Source organism: Vidua chalybeata, chromosome 6, assembly GCF_026979565.1.
Source record: "Vidua chalybeata isolate OUT-0048 chromosome 6, bVidCha1 merged haplotype, whole genome shotgun sequence".
NCBI lineage: Eukaryota > Metazoa > Chordata > Aves > Passeriformes > Viduidae > Vidua > Vidua chalybeata.
This window is the reverse complement of record NC_071535.1, coordinates 32657561-32675037: the sequence shown is the minus strand read 5'-3', so window position 1 is coordinate 32675037 and position 17477 is coordinate 32657561. Positions and strand designations below refer to the sequence as shown.

The 17477-nt window shown below is 35.4% G+C and overlaps 1 protein-coding gene across 20 annotated transcripts in view; it reads right to left on the bottom strand.

Moving 5' to 3' along the window:
- The window catches only part of GPHN (gephyrin), a 275204-nt gene that overhangs the window by 148649 nt on the left and 109078 nt on the right, over positions 1-17477 (bottom strand). For all 20 annotated transcript variants that reach the window (XM_053945523.1, XM_053945528.1, XM_053945527.1 and 17 more), the window contains exon 3: positions 13664-13721. In XM_053945523.1, the coding sequence (XP_053801498.1) occupies positions 13664-13721 (58 nt within the window). The remainder of the gene's footprint in view (positions 1-13663; positions 13722-17477) is intronic.

Here is a 17477-nt window from a genome sequence, read left to right as displayed (position 1 = left end):
GCAAAGAGCAAAAAAATCAGGTTTCCACAGAGAGTTTTTCATGAGAGAAATACCAGTGATCTAGAAAACCATTTAAAATTAACTGTTTATACCAAAGTTTCAATTTTCATTTTATTTTAAAATTTATAATACTAAGCTATTTTCCACCCTATTTGTAAAGAATCTTGTTATTTGTCAGTGGGCTTGATGCATTGCATCTTATTCCTGATTTTGAAACTACATGTTAAAGTGATTTAAGTGTGACATTAAATATGCAGTCAGAGAAAACTTGTGCCCAGTGTATCAATTTGAAGAACTGTGTTGTGACTACTGATGATGTATGCGAAGACAGGCAATGAAGTTGGTGAAGGATCTGGAGCACAAGTTTTTGATGAGGAGCTGCTGAGGGAGCTGGAGGTGTTTAGCCTGGAGAAAAGGAGGCTCAGGGAGACCTTACCATTCTCTACAACCACCTGAAAGGAGGCTGTAGAGAGGTAGGATTTGGTCTCTTTTCACAAATAACAAGGAAGAAATAATAAATAAATTACATATTTATATCATAACATAAAATATTGCATAAGAAGAATGGCAGCCATTTCAAGTTGTGCCAGGGGGGTTAGATGGCATCTTATGAGAAAATGTCTTCACCAAAAGGGTTACCAAGCATTGGAATAGGCTATTTATGGGAGTGGTGGAATTACACTCTCCGGATGTATTTAAAAGACATGCAGATGGGGCACTTGGCAATATGACTTAATGATTAAGTTTTACAGTTGGACTTGATGATCTTAAAGGTCTTTTACAACCTAAATGATTCTATGACAGAACAAATTCCTAATTAAAACCACAAGAAAGGATAAAATTTGAAAATAGCTGATCACATGTTAATTTCATGTTTCATACATATTCAAAATACATAATTATAAGGACAATAAGAATATTGCCTTTAGTTTTCTTTCCTTTTTATTTAGCCATTCTCAGAAGGCAATATAAGTGCTCAAACATATCCAATAATCTTTCCATTGGTAGAGACCCAGCAGAGTGAATTTAAAAAGCTTTTCAACAAAACCTAGTCTGAAATTAGCTATTTATTCTACTAGGAATAGCCTTTTTTTTTTTTTTTTTAATTTGTACATTATGAAATTGCCATGGTGTTAGATGAACTGCAACATAATCAGCTGTTTTTCCTGTTGCAAAACTAGGACTCTGTTGAAATACTATTTCTCCAAATATAGGATTGATTTTTAAAGAGTTTAAGATACTGAAATTGTGCAATAAATACTGAAATTCAAAATATTCTGAATGTGCACACATATATTAAAATCTCTATAAAATGTAATATGTTTCATATAAAACATTTAAATAGAACAACACATAGTAAAAATGCCTGGGTACACAAATACATGAGGTATAGCTCAGTTGTTTTAATTAAAGGAAAATGGCAAACGTAGGGAACTGTGCCATTATGAAGAAAGCTTCTTGCCTATATATCAGCTATTGGCTAAATGGTCAAAATGTTTGTACTAAGCACTTTTAATAATCGGGTCTGCAGAAAATATTTAATTCCCAGAAAATTCAGAATTTTTCATTATATGTGAGATTCAATTTTAGTTCTTTCACTGGGTGTCTCAGAAGTTAACTCTGTAGCAGGTATAATGTTTGCAAAAGCTTTAATTACATTGACAGCATACTACTTCACAAATATTCTTTTTTTTAACTTTCAAAACATAACAATCCCTGTAGATTTTTCACCAACAGAAGCGTTCACAGTTTGTAACACTACTTAGAGGCATTTGGAGCTTTTGTATGTAAAGCAGTTCTTTACAGGTCTCCAATTTTAAACTTGGTCATCTTTCCTTCAAAACAGCCTCACCATAATTGTGTGCTGTCATTTAGAGCCTCAAGATACTCTGTAAAACTCAAGTGTTAGCTTCAATGTCCCAAATGACAGCCAGCTTTATTTTTACACATTGCCTGTTTTATGTAGCATTATTTCCTAGAAATACTTATTAAAGTACAGAAGACACTCCAAATAAATAAAGAAGGTTTATTTTCTGATTTGTTAAAGGAGGACAAGAATTTTAAAATATCTTGATGTTAAGCTCTTATGTTCATAAGATATCCTCAGATACACAGTTTCATTTTCCAGAGTGCTACATCTTGGGTAATGCTCACTCATGTTAAATTATGTTCAACTACCAAGAACACAGAAGAACCCTTTAAAATGACAGACCTGAGCAGTACAAATTTCCATAGGGGATCAGCCTATTTGTTAAAAGAGAGATTTATGTCATCACGCTACTGAAGCCACTCAGAGAAAATGTTACCATATTTTATTTTAAAAACAAGGGTATTTTGATAGAGCATAACAGTAACAAAGCAGGTGATAAATAATTAGAGATAATAGAAATGTCATTCTATGCAGAAAGGTTGAAAGGATTATATGTGTTACCTTCGCAGTCTTAGGATCCCACCTAATCTTGTCCTAATGACGAGGCAGCTGAAATTGAATGCAATCATTTCTGCCAGAACAATTCTAGAAAATTTTGTGTCTTTTTTATAAGAACATATTTTAAAAAGTGAAACTCTTCAACCACTTCACCTTTAACTGAACTTTGAGGATTCAATGGCATTCCCCCCCCTATACCTTTCCTTTAGGTCAATTGAGTCACAGAATTTCTGAAATCCTACTATAACTGAAAAGTGCAGAATCAGTATTACAGTAAATAATATCAAAATACAACCTATGTACTCATGGAGGAATCCAGAAAATGAACATATCAAAACCATAAGGAAAATGAAAAGGAAAACATCAAGCTTTAATCTTACATTAGTCTGTAATTTGAAAAGAATTGTTTTCTTTGCCTAAATAGGCGCGCACTAAGACACAGTTCAATAGTGAGCTCAAAGATAATCCAAAAGAGCAAATATTGTGACTTCAGACACAAGAAATTACATCATTTGTCTTGCAATATCAAAACATTCTGTTTGGTAAAACACACAAAAAAATCTTGCACCCAAATATATAATACAACTGTTGTCCAGTCAAATACTTATTCAGTGTTTTCTACACACACCATGGCAAAACTAATTGGCTTCTGTTAGAACCGCAGCTCTGTGAGATAATTTGTCCATATCAATCCCACTTCCTTAAGAATCTGATGCCTCCACCCAAGATGCACCCTGCTCTTGTGTCTGTCCTCTTCTTACATGGTGGCATCACTTATTAGTTCCCTTAGGTAAAAACCATGAAAATAAATAGTTCCACAAACTATTGACCACACAAAAAAAACAGCAGATAAAACTATAGTGGTCATCATTATTAATAGATACAATAAGGCTTTTTATCTTGGAAAAAACCCAAAAAAACCCAGGGGAAGTTCTTCAGAAATCTTTTTTATCACAACACAGAAGCAAACTTCAGGGAAAGAATTTTTTTTCAGCCTGATAACATATCTGCTGGACTTCCTTCCTTAAAATTGTTGCAGTATTTTTCATATGGAGTAGATCAATGTCTGAGGGAGCTGGGGTTGTTTAGCCTGGGGAACAGGCAGACTCTTATTGCTCTCTACAGCTGCCTGAAAGGGGATTGTAATAAGGTGGGGACAAGTCTCTTCTCTCAGGTAACAAGTGACAGGACAAGATAAAAAGGCATCAAGTTGCACCAGGGAAGGTTTAGACTGGTTATCAAGCATTGGAGCAGACTACCCAGAGAAGCAGTGGAATCACTATCTCTTAGAGGTATTTAAAAGACATATACATGGGGCCTTGGGGACATGGTTTAGCAGAGGACTTGGCAGTGCTGCGGTTGCTGTTTGAATTGGATGATCTTTGACGTCTTTTCCAACCAAATGATTCTATGATCCACAGCAGTGCAGGGAGAAAATACTAGAATATACATTATTGGAGGCTAAATGTTCAAAAATTCTTTACTGATGAGGTAGATGATCAAACCATTTGGAGACCACTGGTCTAGACCACTGTTTGTCTTTTTTCTTTGAATAGTCTGCCAGAAGGGCTGGGCACTCTCTAAAGCACTTAGCTCAGAAATAGAGTTTCACTAGTAACAAGGGTACTGTATTATGAATTTCACATTTGCAACCTGACATGCGGTATTATGAGAATACCTGTGCTGGCTGAAGGCTTGGGATGCATCTACCACAGCCTGTTAGTACAAAACAGTACTTTTAAAACCTCTCTGCTTAACAGACTTTGGCTCATATTGCAGAGTAGCCTTTGATCATATGAACTGGAATCCTTTCAGATAAAACTTATTTGAAAGACAGACTTCAGCAGCATGTGTAATCCACTCCAGCTGTTAACAGACACACAGAAAAATCCTAGAAGTAGTTTGAAATAAAACATATCGAAGAACATACAATGTATGCTGGATCTCCAGCACCACATGCTTTGCTTTATAGATAGATGTGTTTTATTGGTTTGCGTGACTTGGTAACACAGACACGACTCAAGATAGATGTTCAGTTCTTGGCACCAAGGACAGGGTGGCTAGGGCTAAGGCAGGCATTCTTAAATTTGTCTCTACACACTTGGCTATGATTTTATTTTGCTGGAAGACATCCATTTCTTGAAGCCTTTAGGACATCAGTTAAGCCAGCATTCCAGATCTGTGCACTATTGGAGATGAGAAGAGCCACTTACCCAACACACTCAAAAAATATAGAATCCACTTCTAATTTTTCATTTTACATTGGTGCTCAGACACAGCTCATCAGCACAAAATGTCATCTAGACCAATCTTGTGCAACTGATAAAAGAAAGTATTTGGGCAAATAAAATGCCTCTAGCCACAGTTCAAAATGTCAATACTTTTATACCATTTTTATTCCCTTATGATTATCTCCTTGAAGGATGTTTTTGTTTGGTTTTCTCTTGAAAACATTTCACGTTTCATATTCTGTTTTAGACAGTGGACCTTATATATGACAATGTCATTAGGAATAGGACACCACAAAAAAACCTAATTAATTTTCAGAGAAGTTGACTGAGGTGCAATCACAGAGTGAAGTACTAAGCATCATTCTATTCATAACTTGCATGTCACAGGGAGGCTTGTGTAGTTTTAGGTGTCTTCCTACTGTGGTTTCCAATCACATCTTAAAATATAACCTTAACAATCATCTAAAAACATACTATGAAAGCAAAATAAACTACACTATTCAAGCAGAATTATTTGCAGTCTAACAGTTGCAAATCTTTTTCAGGAAAATATGGTGCATTAAACTGGTTTCTGCTGTGCTGTGTGTGTTCTTTCTTTTTTTTTTTTTCCTTACAATCAGTGCATTATCAACCAATAGAAAACACATACTCAAAACTTTGGTACCTGCTTTCAGGCAGTCTTAAAATTTGCATAAATTAAGAATGAGAGTTAATTTTAAGAGTGTAGTATAAATAAGGGAGAATGTTGCTGAAATGCAACGATATGTGCCGCTTGTGAACATTTCTGTCCCAGTCTCTTTATCTGTTCCTCACATGAAAGTGCTTCTATAAATTAGATTATTCTTATAATCTGACTCTAAATATTTTTCAGTGGTACTGTGCTATTTTTGTGATTAAGGGAACAGCTCTTCACAAGCCATTGTACATGATGTGGCACCAGAGGCTCATGCACAAGAGAAGAAGTTCAGTGTTCTGGTCTTGGTTCCCTTCTCCTCAGTCCACCCCCATGGTTCCCATGCCTCTGCCCCTTCAGTTGCTCTTGAACTGAGCTAACAGTAACCCTCATTCCTAGACCATAGTAGTCTAATTAGAGACTTCTATTTTATATGCAAATTGGAACTGGGGATTTTTTCATATCTCCTATACATATCATTTAACATTAATCTCTGCTGAATTTTATCAGATGGTTTGTCACCCAACCACTCAGCATTTTAATGTCCTTATTTGCAGTAATATTTCATTTCTCTACAAATAATAATCATCATAATTCACTAAGATACAATTTGTAAATAGCTGTACAACCGAGGATTCTTTAAAAAAAATACAAACACCAAACTAAAAAACACTAAACAACACTCCCGATTTCTTTTTCCCTATATACAAAGAGCCAGCATATAGAGCCTGAAGGTTTGGGGCTTTAAAAAAAAAAAAAAACAGCAAACCAAAACAATCCTGTTGGCCTTTCCTCTTACATATACAGATCCAGCATTCACCTCTTGTGGCAATCATAAAAATAATATATTTCAGAAATAAATTTACCACAAGAAATGAACATAATATTGATCTCCCTCAAACTCAGTCAAGCCCTTAATTATTTATGACATTTTCAGTTTTCATAGGATAACATTAAGTTTCCTTCATAGACCTCAAATAAGAATCATCAGAATGCATTCTTACAGGGTAAATAAAACCAAGCAAAGCTTAATGTAACAGGTCACGTGGAAAATTATTAGGGCTTTTATATAAACTTGATTTACTTATACACTTGCCAAAAGCTATTTGCTGCTTAATGAAGCTGAGCATGTTTTCTCCTCTCATTCATGCTAAGTGACATCCCATTTAAGAAATTACTTTTCCAGTGAGAACAGAAGGCACTGAAAACATTGCCTGGTATAAGGAGTCAGATGAAATGTACAAGAGACTGTGTTAGAGCAGGTCAGAAGATGCCCTAGGAGCTAACTAGGTTTCAGGTGATGGCTGGTACAAAGATAAGTATTTAGCAAAAATGGAAAATGAAAGAAAGCCAGGAGGAATTTAGACAAAATTGTTTTCTACAGCCACAGAGAGAAGCAGAGAAATTTTTTATGCTGGAAAACAAGAGATTTCAAATCCTGTTTCTAAAATACTTAATTAAGAAAAACTGAAGAGACAAACAGGTCTGTGGTAATGAAAAATCTGATACACATTAATGTCCCCTCTTAAGGGCAACAGCTTAAATGCTGGGCAATCAGATATGCTTAAAGGATGAACAATAGGTTTGTCTTACAAATTAACTTTCAGCTATTTTTGTTCTCTCTTTGCAGGAGAAATACAGAACTATTTTGTTTGCTTTAGAAAGTAAATAATAATATTTCTAAAATTATTTTGTCTTGTTAGCATTGCATTTCAACTTAAATGGATGCACAGTCTTCCTGCTCTTCCCCATGTGGCAATATTCCATGATCTGCAAATCACAGGCTAAACTTCTATATGTTTGTAAGATTAAATGACACAATACAATATAAAATGCATTCACTTACATTCTACTCACATTACAGGACAGGAATTTTTATAAAAATGCTGAAGCATTTTCTATATTCAAGACAGCCTGGAAGAGCAAGGTAACTTGGTGAGGTGGTCTCATCTGTCCTTTCTAGAGACATGAAGTCTCTGAAGCCAAAAAGCCTATGCAACATAAGATGGAAGACAGCAGGAAAACAAAAAGTGACAATTCCTATTTTCATGTGGGAAGTTAGTGAGTATACTCTTTCATCCAGAGTGTCTGGGCATATGATGCCCTTGCCAGGAAAGCAGAGGAATGTTTTTGACACATTTAGCAGTCCTAGATCAGAGCTTGATAGAAACTTCAGCCACCTCTCATTTTACATTCTTTTTGTAAAGGTGTTTTATTTTGGTTGAGAGTCTGTGATTGCAGTGAGTATCCATCATCCACAGAAGATGAAAAGCCCCTCCAGTGAGTACTCCCTAGGGAGGTTCTATACAGAAACTTGAGATAGCAAAAGTTATAGCATGGAGAACACGTCCTCCAAGCAAAAGCAGTCTCAAACCTATCAGAGCAGAAACAATCCAAAAGTCAAAACTGATATTCACAACTACTAATGGCTTCATAGGTGGGAAAAAAAATCCCACAACAGAAAAGGTATTCTTATGAAACACTCATATTTCACTGGTGTGAGACTGTGCCTGGACTAGTCAGGCTTGCACAGCCATGCTTGGCACCAAAAGCCTAGAGTAGAACCCAAAGTAATACAGACTGCACTTTCCAGAAAAAGGGGCAGAAGAAGTTTTAGAAGAAACAAAACTCAGATCAACAAAGGACTCATGAGAAGAAAAAATGACATAATACAACAGATAAGGAAATCACAGTCTAGGATCAATATGATTCAAGATAATATAAATAATCAACTGTGGACAAGAACTACAAGAGTGAAGGACAAATGCATGGCCATTATTAATACTGCAGGGGTTGCAAACCTCTAGCTTGTAGCACAAATGCATACATGTGGACGAAAATTAAAGAACAGTAATTTTTTGTCTTATAAAAAATTTTGGACAATTTTGTCACATAATCCCACACACAAAACTTTAGTTCCCTCTAGCATGGAACCAACAACATCTGTAGCAGCAGGTTAATTATTAAGGATTAATGTCACAAGTAAAAACTCCTTTTTTTGTCATCTAAACAATGACTCATGTAGCTTGAAAAAGAACACTAGTCACTGATTGACTCTGCTAATTCACGATTTGGAAATTAACCCAGGAAGAAATCTGTATGTAAATCAGGTGAACTTTGATTACAGGGAAATATGATGAGACAAAGTTGTTTCAGCTTAACACATCCCACTTCTTAATTGTTCTAGTTGGATTCATGCTCACAAGAAAGTCTCCTTCATGAAAATCTAAGAAGTAAGTAGGAAAACCAAATCTGCAAGTGTATTGGGGATTTCATATACTAAGTTGACATCTCAGCGTCTCAGGTTTTAGAAACTTTCTTTACCTAGATGCAGGAGTATAATTAAACTGTCTACTGGAGGGTGAGACTCTTGAGTGCATTTTAGGAGAGGTAAAAGACAAGCCCTCAGTTTTAGTCAACACACATGACTAGCAATCTAATGCAATGACATGTGACATGACCATCACATATGTCCTTTAAATCTTTTTAAATTTTTATCTGTAAGCTTTAGAGTCTACAGAGATGCTACTTGTTAATACTTCCTAGACATTCAATGGGTAATACCCTTTTATGTCATGCTTAGTAAGAACTCTTGTGCTATGAGTTAGTAATTATAATTTGAGATGCAGAAGAAGGAAAACATGGGCAGAAAAACTGAGAACCAAAATTGTCATTCCTGCAAAGTAAATAGCAAAGTTTCTTGGTGCTTTAGGATTAGTGGGAGTACACACTTCAAACAACTTGAGCCTCTTCAAAAAACTTATTCTGAGTGGGCAAACCTTTTCATTTGTGCTGGATCCAAACAGATAAAGGAGCAATAATCTCAGTATTATCATCAAATCCTGATGGCTCCCACTATAAATTTTGGAGAAACTTTTTGTGAAGCACTTGGCCAGTGCTGATACACTTGGCAGGTGAATATCCATACAGTGATGAAGTAAACTAGATCCAGGACTTAACCTCCTATGCAAAACTGGAATGACAGCACACCTCCTTGTTCATGTAAAGCAAGGCTGATTCTGCAGAAGATGCAAGAGATATTTAAATACTGCTCCACTCTCCAGTATGGAGACACAGAACCACTTTTGTGACATCTAAATATCTTCAGTCACAACCCTATTCTTGTAGACTATCCACCACAGTAGCTATGACTACCTTTCTTTTGTGCCTTTTTTTAATATGGGACTACAAACTGGCACTTGCTGAAAAATTGCTATTTATTTTTGCTACATATTGATAATTATGAAAATACTTCGATAATGATCAAGGCCAGCATCTCTTGGCTGCACACAAAGTTTGTATAAGTTTCATCAGCTACTCTCATCAGCAGAAAAACCAGATTCTGGGACACAGCATTATGTAGGTATATGACACCACAAAGTCGGCAAACCAAATGATTTCTGACAAAGTCTCAGAATGGGCTGGTTTTAATTGCAATCATATCAAAGCTGTGTCTTTTTAATGGCAGGGAGTACAGCTTTGCTCTCAAATACATCTCACTGACACTGAATGCAACTTCCTTTGTTTCTAAGAAGTTCCCAAAAATGTCCGCGTGGAAAAGTTAAATCTTCTGAATTTCTGACTCATCTAGGGCAACTGACCTCTTAAGACACAGCTCTCATTTCATTTCTGGCTACTTTGCTCTCCTTCTTAGTTTTTATCATTTTCTACTCTTGGATCATTATCACTGGAGTCTACTTTTCTCAAAGACTGAAGACAACCTGAGAAGAATGTGTTTCAGCTGTGCATAAAAATTTTCATATATTAAACCATTAAGTTAGCAATACTCGTAAAGAAAAACAAGAGAGCTATCCTACCATTATTCAGGGAAAAATGTCTGTAGTCCTAAATGCAACCTTTAATACTTTATGCATATATGTTTTCATTTAAAGAGTATCTATAGATGAATTATGAGTGGTCCTTGAGGAGCATAAAGTGCGTCTCTGTGTGACAGGGTGGTTAATGGAATTAAAAACCCCCTCCCATCTTGCTCCAGAACTGCTCTACATCTAAATTTACAATTTATAACCAGCACTAACAAAATATTTCTAACAAGATTTCTTAAAACTAACAACCATAGGAGGCAACCAGTTAACTTTATTCTCTACACTGGAATATCTATCTCATGCCACAAATATTATAGGAATGAAATGTTCTGGCAATGTCTTTCTTGTGCATATTACTGTCATGAATTAAGGACCTGCTACAAAATCCATTTCTGGTCTTAAGATGAGATGCATGCATATGTCTGCATGAAAAGTATATATGAAAGCCCATAAAAAACTCAACACAAAACAAATGCCTTTCTGTTGTTGACTTGCAAATCCTACCAAACCAAGTATTTTTTTTTGTTTTTTAGGAATCTGTTAAGGAGTGGTTCTCATTCACTGAGTCTTCTTCTATAATAACCACCCTTCACCACATCATATATTTCCTTTGTAATGGCAGAATGTGGAAATCAAAAAGACCACGTCTCATGGGACTATGGACCATAAGATGATACTGTTGACATAAATCTATAGGCACGTCATGTAAACTTTCCCTAAACTGTAACAGCCATAAATTGCTCTTTATTCTTGAGACAGTCTCCGTGTTGTCCATCAAAATCAATGTGCCTGATAGGCTCACCAGGCCCCATGTACACGAAATCATTTGGCTTGAAAGACCTCTCCTTTAGGCACATACTATTACAGTGGGTGAGGAGCAAGGCTGAAATCTGACAGTGGTTTTTTGCTAGTTTGAAAAGCTTCTTGCTTGCAGGATAAATATTCTGATGAGAATATAAGTCTAGAGGAAGTTGAAACAATGACACTTTCTCAGAAATGTGCTGCAGTTTCTATATTTACTGTCTTTATCAGTTCTGGAAGTATTTTAAAACCAGCAGGTACTGAAAATGAAGTGATATTGCTTTAACTGGTGTGGAAGAATGACAGGAATGCAGATGGTAGTACCTTCATTTACGCATTCTCTGAAGGCTTCTTTTTTTGAAGTAGAAGATAATGTGAAAGAGGACATGTACCTTCTAGAAGAGTTTTTAGGGGGGAAACCCGACATGGTATCTAGGTAAGGCTACCTGTTGAGTGTTCTCACTTTGAGAACCTAAGCACCTGAGACAAAAATCTAGGGAAGGTAGGTTTCAGGATACTGTTTCAGACTGATACAGATGCTGTGGAACTATAGTGATGATCGGTTCCACACAATCCTTTCTAACCTTGGTATGGTGCATGAGACTAGATAGGATACAGCTTATCACTTCTGCCATAATTACATGTAGTTACATGAATTAACAAAATCAATACACTGGTTTTTTTCATAAGTTATTTTGGGCTGCAAAAAGAGCTTAATCTACCACCTTTTCTAGAACACATGCAAATGCTAAGAGACTTATTTGTCATAGTAACTATTACTCTCTGTCTGATGAAGTATCTCCTTTGCCATTTAAGAAAGCAGTTCACTTTTTAAGGACTATCAGAAAACATGAAAATACAACTCAACAATCCATCAAGTTAAATCAGATTTTAAATGTGAAGCTATTATTTTTGCATATTTCATCAAATTAACTTCCTTAATATTTCATGTTTAAACAGGGGAGAGATAGCTGTGAGGCAAAATAACTTAATTAAGGTACATGGAAGAAGCAATAAAAAGCAATATTTCAGCAAACTTATTTGCCTTCTATTTTCTCCTCTCTCCTTTTTCTACTCAAATCAGCTAGGAGAGCCTTTCAGATGTTAAAACTACCCCCTACGTTTATTGCAAGGACACTCTGTCTCGCTGTTTACCAGCTGCTATGCAGAATACATATGGAAAAAATAATACTTTTTGATATCCAATATATATTTGTCTATCTTGGCATCTTCCAGAAGTGCCTTGTTTAATATAAATAACATGTATTGCAGCTTGAGAAATTCAACCATTTTAAGGTGTGAGAAGTGGCCTGACTTCCAATACAATCTCAAAACCCCACTACCTGAACAAGACAGGACAGCTACCAGAAACAAGTTACCTGTGACTACTAATTTTGCAGTAAGTTCCTAAAAGTAAAATTATTTATTATCTCCCAACATTTCATTTTTCTTTGTTCACTGAACTCAGTTTAGCATGATGAAGCCAGAAACATCAGCTTTCTTGATCTTCAACATTAACAAAATATCCATGGTATTTGTTTTCTTATATTAAAGTAAAAAGATTGTGGTTTAGTGTTTTTGTAATTTTTAAAATAGTTGTGGAGCAGTTCTCTGAGCATCATGAAAATACCACTATTTAATTTTGAAAGCCTTCTTTTTTTCTATTATTCCAAGACCAAAGTCTGAGTAGTGGATCTATCCAGTAATAAATCATGCTCCCCTTGATAAAATTCAGGATAGAGGAGTCCATGAATCTTAGATGACAAAAAAAAATTTGATCACGATGGTGTGATAACTTTGACTGATGCAGGTACAGGCAGTCACTGTGCAGTGACTTGCTTGCAGTGGGTTTGATACTAATTGAAGAGGAATAAATTCTCACCATTTGCACACTACGAAGTCATGTCTACATCAAATCTTATACAGTCATTTCCCTTCACAAGATTTTACAACTATTCTTAATTCTCTTTGCACAGCTGAAAATAAATATGTGAAACAGCAGAGCGGGTTAAGCAATCACAATGAGCAAGCAATATGTCAGACTGACCCAATAACAACCAAATGAGGAATCAGCTACACAAACTGTACCATCAGATCCAGGCCAAAATCCCCCCCAGTACCCATCTTTCATTCCACTGAAAAAAAAAAAAAACCAGACACAAATTGCTGAAGCACATTTCACGAGTGGACTTGGCTAAAGTGAGTTTTGTTACCATGCACATTACTTTGAAGGTAAACTTCAGTATTTATTGCTATCACTACTCAAAATCAAAGAGTTTATAACAATTTTTTGACTTCATACTATCCCCTTCTTTTGACAGACAATATTGGAAAATATGGATGTGCTTTAGATCTCAAAAGCAGAAGGACACTTACATATATTTTTTGTTATGAAACTATAACTCATCATAGTCCCCCATCTGTCTTCAGGTAGCAAAACAGAAATAGGTTGAATTGCACAGGTCTCTGTCATCAAACAAATCCTGCTGAAGTCAGCTTAAGCGCTGAAGGTAAACTGTAATTGTAAAAATAACTAAAATTCTATTTTAGATGCATAAATATGGATCTAATAATTTTACTTGAGACACTTTCCTCTCTCCCCTATGATACACTTCAACGCAAGAAATAACGTGGCTTTTTAATGTAAAATGTCTGTAATTTTCCAAAGAAAGAAATTCGGTGTTGAAAAGCAATAATACTGTACCTTGATTTCTTCTATTTCGTCTGGCACTATCTTGTATGCAGATATAGTCCCACCCAACCTGAAATCAGGAAAAAAAAAAAATGTTCTCAAAATCAGTAACAGAAAATATATTATGCTAATAGTCTTATGACTTGTTCCAAAACACAATATTCCTTCTACCAATTTAGAGGTAAAACCCAGTAAGTCCCAAATCAAAAGCAAAAAATCCCCTTTCTTTATCCAACAAAAAATCTGTATGTGATTAACATAAATACTAGAAACAAGGTGTCCATCACCTTAACAATTAAGTCAGCCAAGCAAAATTACCATCAGAAGGATGGTATTTTTTTATTAATGGCAATCATCAAATTTATGATTTCTTGTTGATTGTCTAAGGCATACAGATGAGTTTAAGTGTTTGAAGACTGATGTGCTTTGTGCTATCTCACTATGCTACTACACAGTCTGAAATGCATCCAAATATAGTTCTAGAAATTGATTTTTTTAAATTAAATGTGCATGTACAGACATCACAAATCACAGAGACTCTATAGCCTCCATGTTTGAAAAATCTCTGCAGTTAATTGGTAATAAAAAGTGGGTGATGGGTAATAGCAGGCATTGACAGAGAAAAACTAGAGGGTTTTATCCTACATGGAATTCACTGAAATTACTTTTTGAAATCCTGCAAAAATCCTGGTAAAGAACAGTTCACACACTGAAGATGCATGAATAGCATGTACTATAAATGGTGGTTAATATTACATTTTCCCCAGAGACATGCAGACATGGCTTCTTTTATTTCATGAAGCAGTCTGATCGATGGTGACAATTCAGACCTAAAAATATAAGTGCACTAATGACCTCCTGCTGGCTCTACACAGCAATACTATTCATTTTCTGGATCCTACAAAAATGGAAGTTACATAAGAAACTATTTTCTGTAAATCAGTAGACACCTATCAAATGTGTATTTGAATTATCTCCCTATTATTGGGATTTTTCTAATTAACAGCATTTCTACACAGATGTATTTTCTTATATCTTGAAATTATTATAAATATTGTTTAGTCAAGTAAAAAAGAGAAGAAGAGTATAACACAGAAAATACAGTAAGATTTTCCACCTAAATCCTGCCTTTCCATACTTGTAAATGAACTGTTTGAAGGTTTTTCACAGAGGATGAAGTGTGCATAGGAAAAGTCTGAAGTCCATCAGTGCTCCAGGTAACATCAGCTGTGATTTCCAAGATAGAGACAGGGCTGCATCCAAATTCATCATGGACAAACAGTATAGCAATTGCTCTCTCCCATTTCCTCTGCAACCTCCATTGCTGCCATTCATTAAGTGAGCTTAAAATTGGAAAGAACTAAAACTTTTTTTGCCAGTGCAAGTACAAACACGACCTTTTATTTTTCATTACTTTTGTTCAACTGTTGTTTCTAGGGATAGCTACAAGAAATTGACTTTAGCATCACGACAAAGGATTGCTTCATCAAAGAGTGACAAGCAGTGGCTCAGGTGGCATGTAAACAGTGCACCTGACCAGTCCCATGGCTACTGGAATGAGGAACGTAAGAAAGAAACTTTTATGTGCTTCTTTGAGATCCATTCCTGACTGCACTTTGGAGTACCTCAAAAATCACTGACTTTCTACCCTTCTACCAGAAGGAGAATACAGAATCTCTATTGCTACCACTCCAGCAACATAGAATTCCACCTGGCAGATTTCTTTATGGGCCACCCTTGGCACAATTATTTAGAACTTTCTTGGAATATCAGAAAAAAAAAATCAAAATCGTTGAGTCAGTAAACTCACCTGACTTGCTTACACCATTAATTAGCATCACTATGCACACAGTTCTGCAAAGTTTTGTGTTAAGAGTTTAACACACTCTGAATCTGCCAAGTTGCAGCTCAAATGGTACCACTCTTAAAAAGTAAAATGTCAGGTACCACAATTCCACATTTTTGAAAGAGAAAGACATATTAAAAATTATGTTACTTTTTAAATAAACAATCTCTCACTGATAGCCCCAGCCCACATATCTCTTAGTCCACTTACAATCCTACAAAGACATCTTTATCTTAAAAATCCAGCCTACAAACATAAACAATAACAAATTTGAAGCTGAAAGAGAATCAGAGAACATTAATATACAATTTTATCAATGTCTCAGATTTGAAATGAAGTTTTTAAGGAAGTCTACACTTTCTTCATCTCAGAACATTAGATTTCAGTCAATCTTATAATTTCTGAAAGAGATTCACCACAGCAGATTATAATACCAGATTTAACTGGCGAAAGACATAAAAAAGACATTTCACTTTGTATATAAAGTTTTTCTGCGAGTTTCACAGAAGTTTAAAGGCATCACACACACTGGGAGGATGCAGCTAACACAGCCACATCACTATCACAAATCTTCAACAGTCAGTTAAGTCTGAAGTGTAAGGGACTGGACACAGATACAACATCACACACACAAGTAACAGAGAAAAACAAAAACATTGTGATGATTGTTAAGAAAAACCAGCAAAATCAAGGTAAATCAAAAATCAATGCAATAATGGATATGTCCAGCTTGAGGAAAATTTTCTATTTTAAGTGTTTCTCTGAATTACATTTAAGTGTAACCATTAATCGTGGCCTGTCTGGAAACTTGCTTGTCATTGTGCAATTCCTTGATTTGATTACTGACATCTGAAAGAACAAAGACCAGACAATTATACACAGGAGATCTCAGCTATAGGATAATACAGAGACCATGACAGAGGGCTTGCACGTGCATATTTTTTCACATTGCTGTGAAGAACCTCTCTCTGCAGGTTGCTTTTTTAATAATATTTTACAGTACCATTCTTAATCACAATGTTTCAAGAAGTAACTGATCAGAAGAGCAAAGGACCAGTTAGCCTGAGTGAGTATACATTACCTACAATGGGCTTTGTATGCTAAATATAATGCAGCGAAGAACACATTAGAATGGCCAGAATTCCTGGGGATGCAAATTTTGCGTGGAGTCACTCTTCATCTTTCACATATTTTACTTTTTTTACAGATTTTATTACACTGCTCTCCATTTGAACTACTCAACATTCAGCATTGTCCAATAGAAATGGCATTTTCTCTCTGATAATACACACCCAACCGAGAGCAAAGCTAAATACACAGCCAGCTACTTCCAGTACACTGAAAAGATGGTCCCAAACTTCACCCAGAGAAACCTAATGTGCAAAGTCTTTCTTTCCCAAACTGTACACTATAGCAAGACACACTATTTATGAGTGAAATTATTTTAAGTACTAGTTACCTTTCATGTTTCACTTGTATATGCAAGAGATAATCCCAAACATACCAGAATTTATATTCAAATTTTGACAGACATTAGTCTTATCAGCTCTGTATCATACCTTGAATGTAATACAGACAGCCCAATTCTCTAATCTCTTTGCAAAAGAGAAATGAAATTATTCCTAGATGTAGAAATAAGAGCTGACACAATAATAATGAAAAATCATATCTTACACTGGGCTAAACTGGAAAAGACCTTTGAGGCAAAGATCAGAAAAGATAGAAATTCCATAAAAATAATCAGGAAATAATAAATATAATTATTTTAACAAAAGATTTAAAACTAATAGAAATGTAGTGTCTTTTTTATCTTTTCAGACTGGGTTTGCGAAAGTTCACAAAAAGGATTCGGGAGAACAACAAGGTTTCTATAGCAACCTGAGAAATTAGCAAAATATGGGAAATAAACTGAACTAAGGCCAACACAGTTGTATTGCAACAGATGGATGCTTTACTATTTCACAAATTAAAGCTGAACAC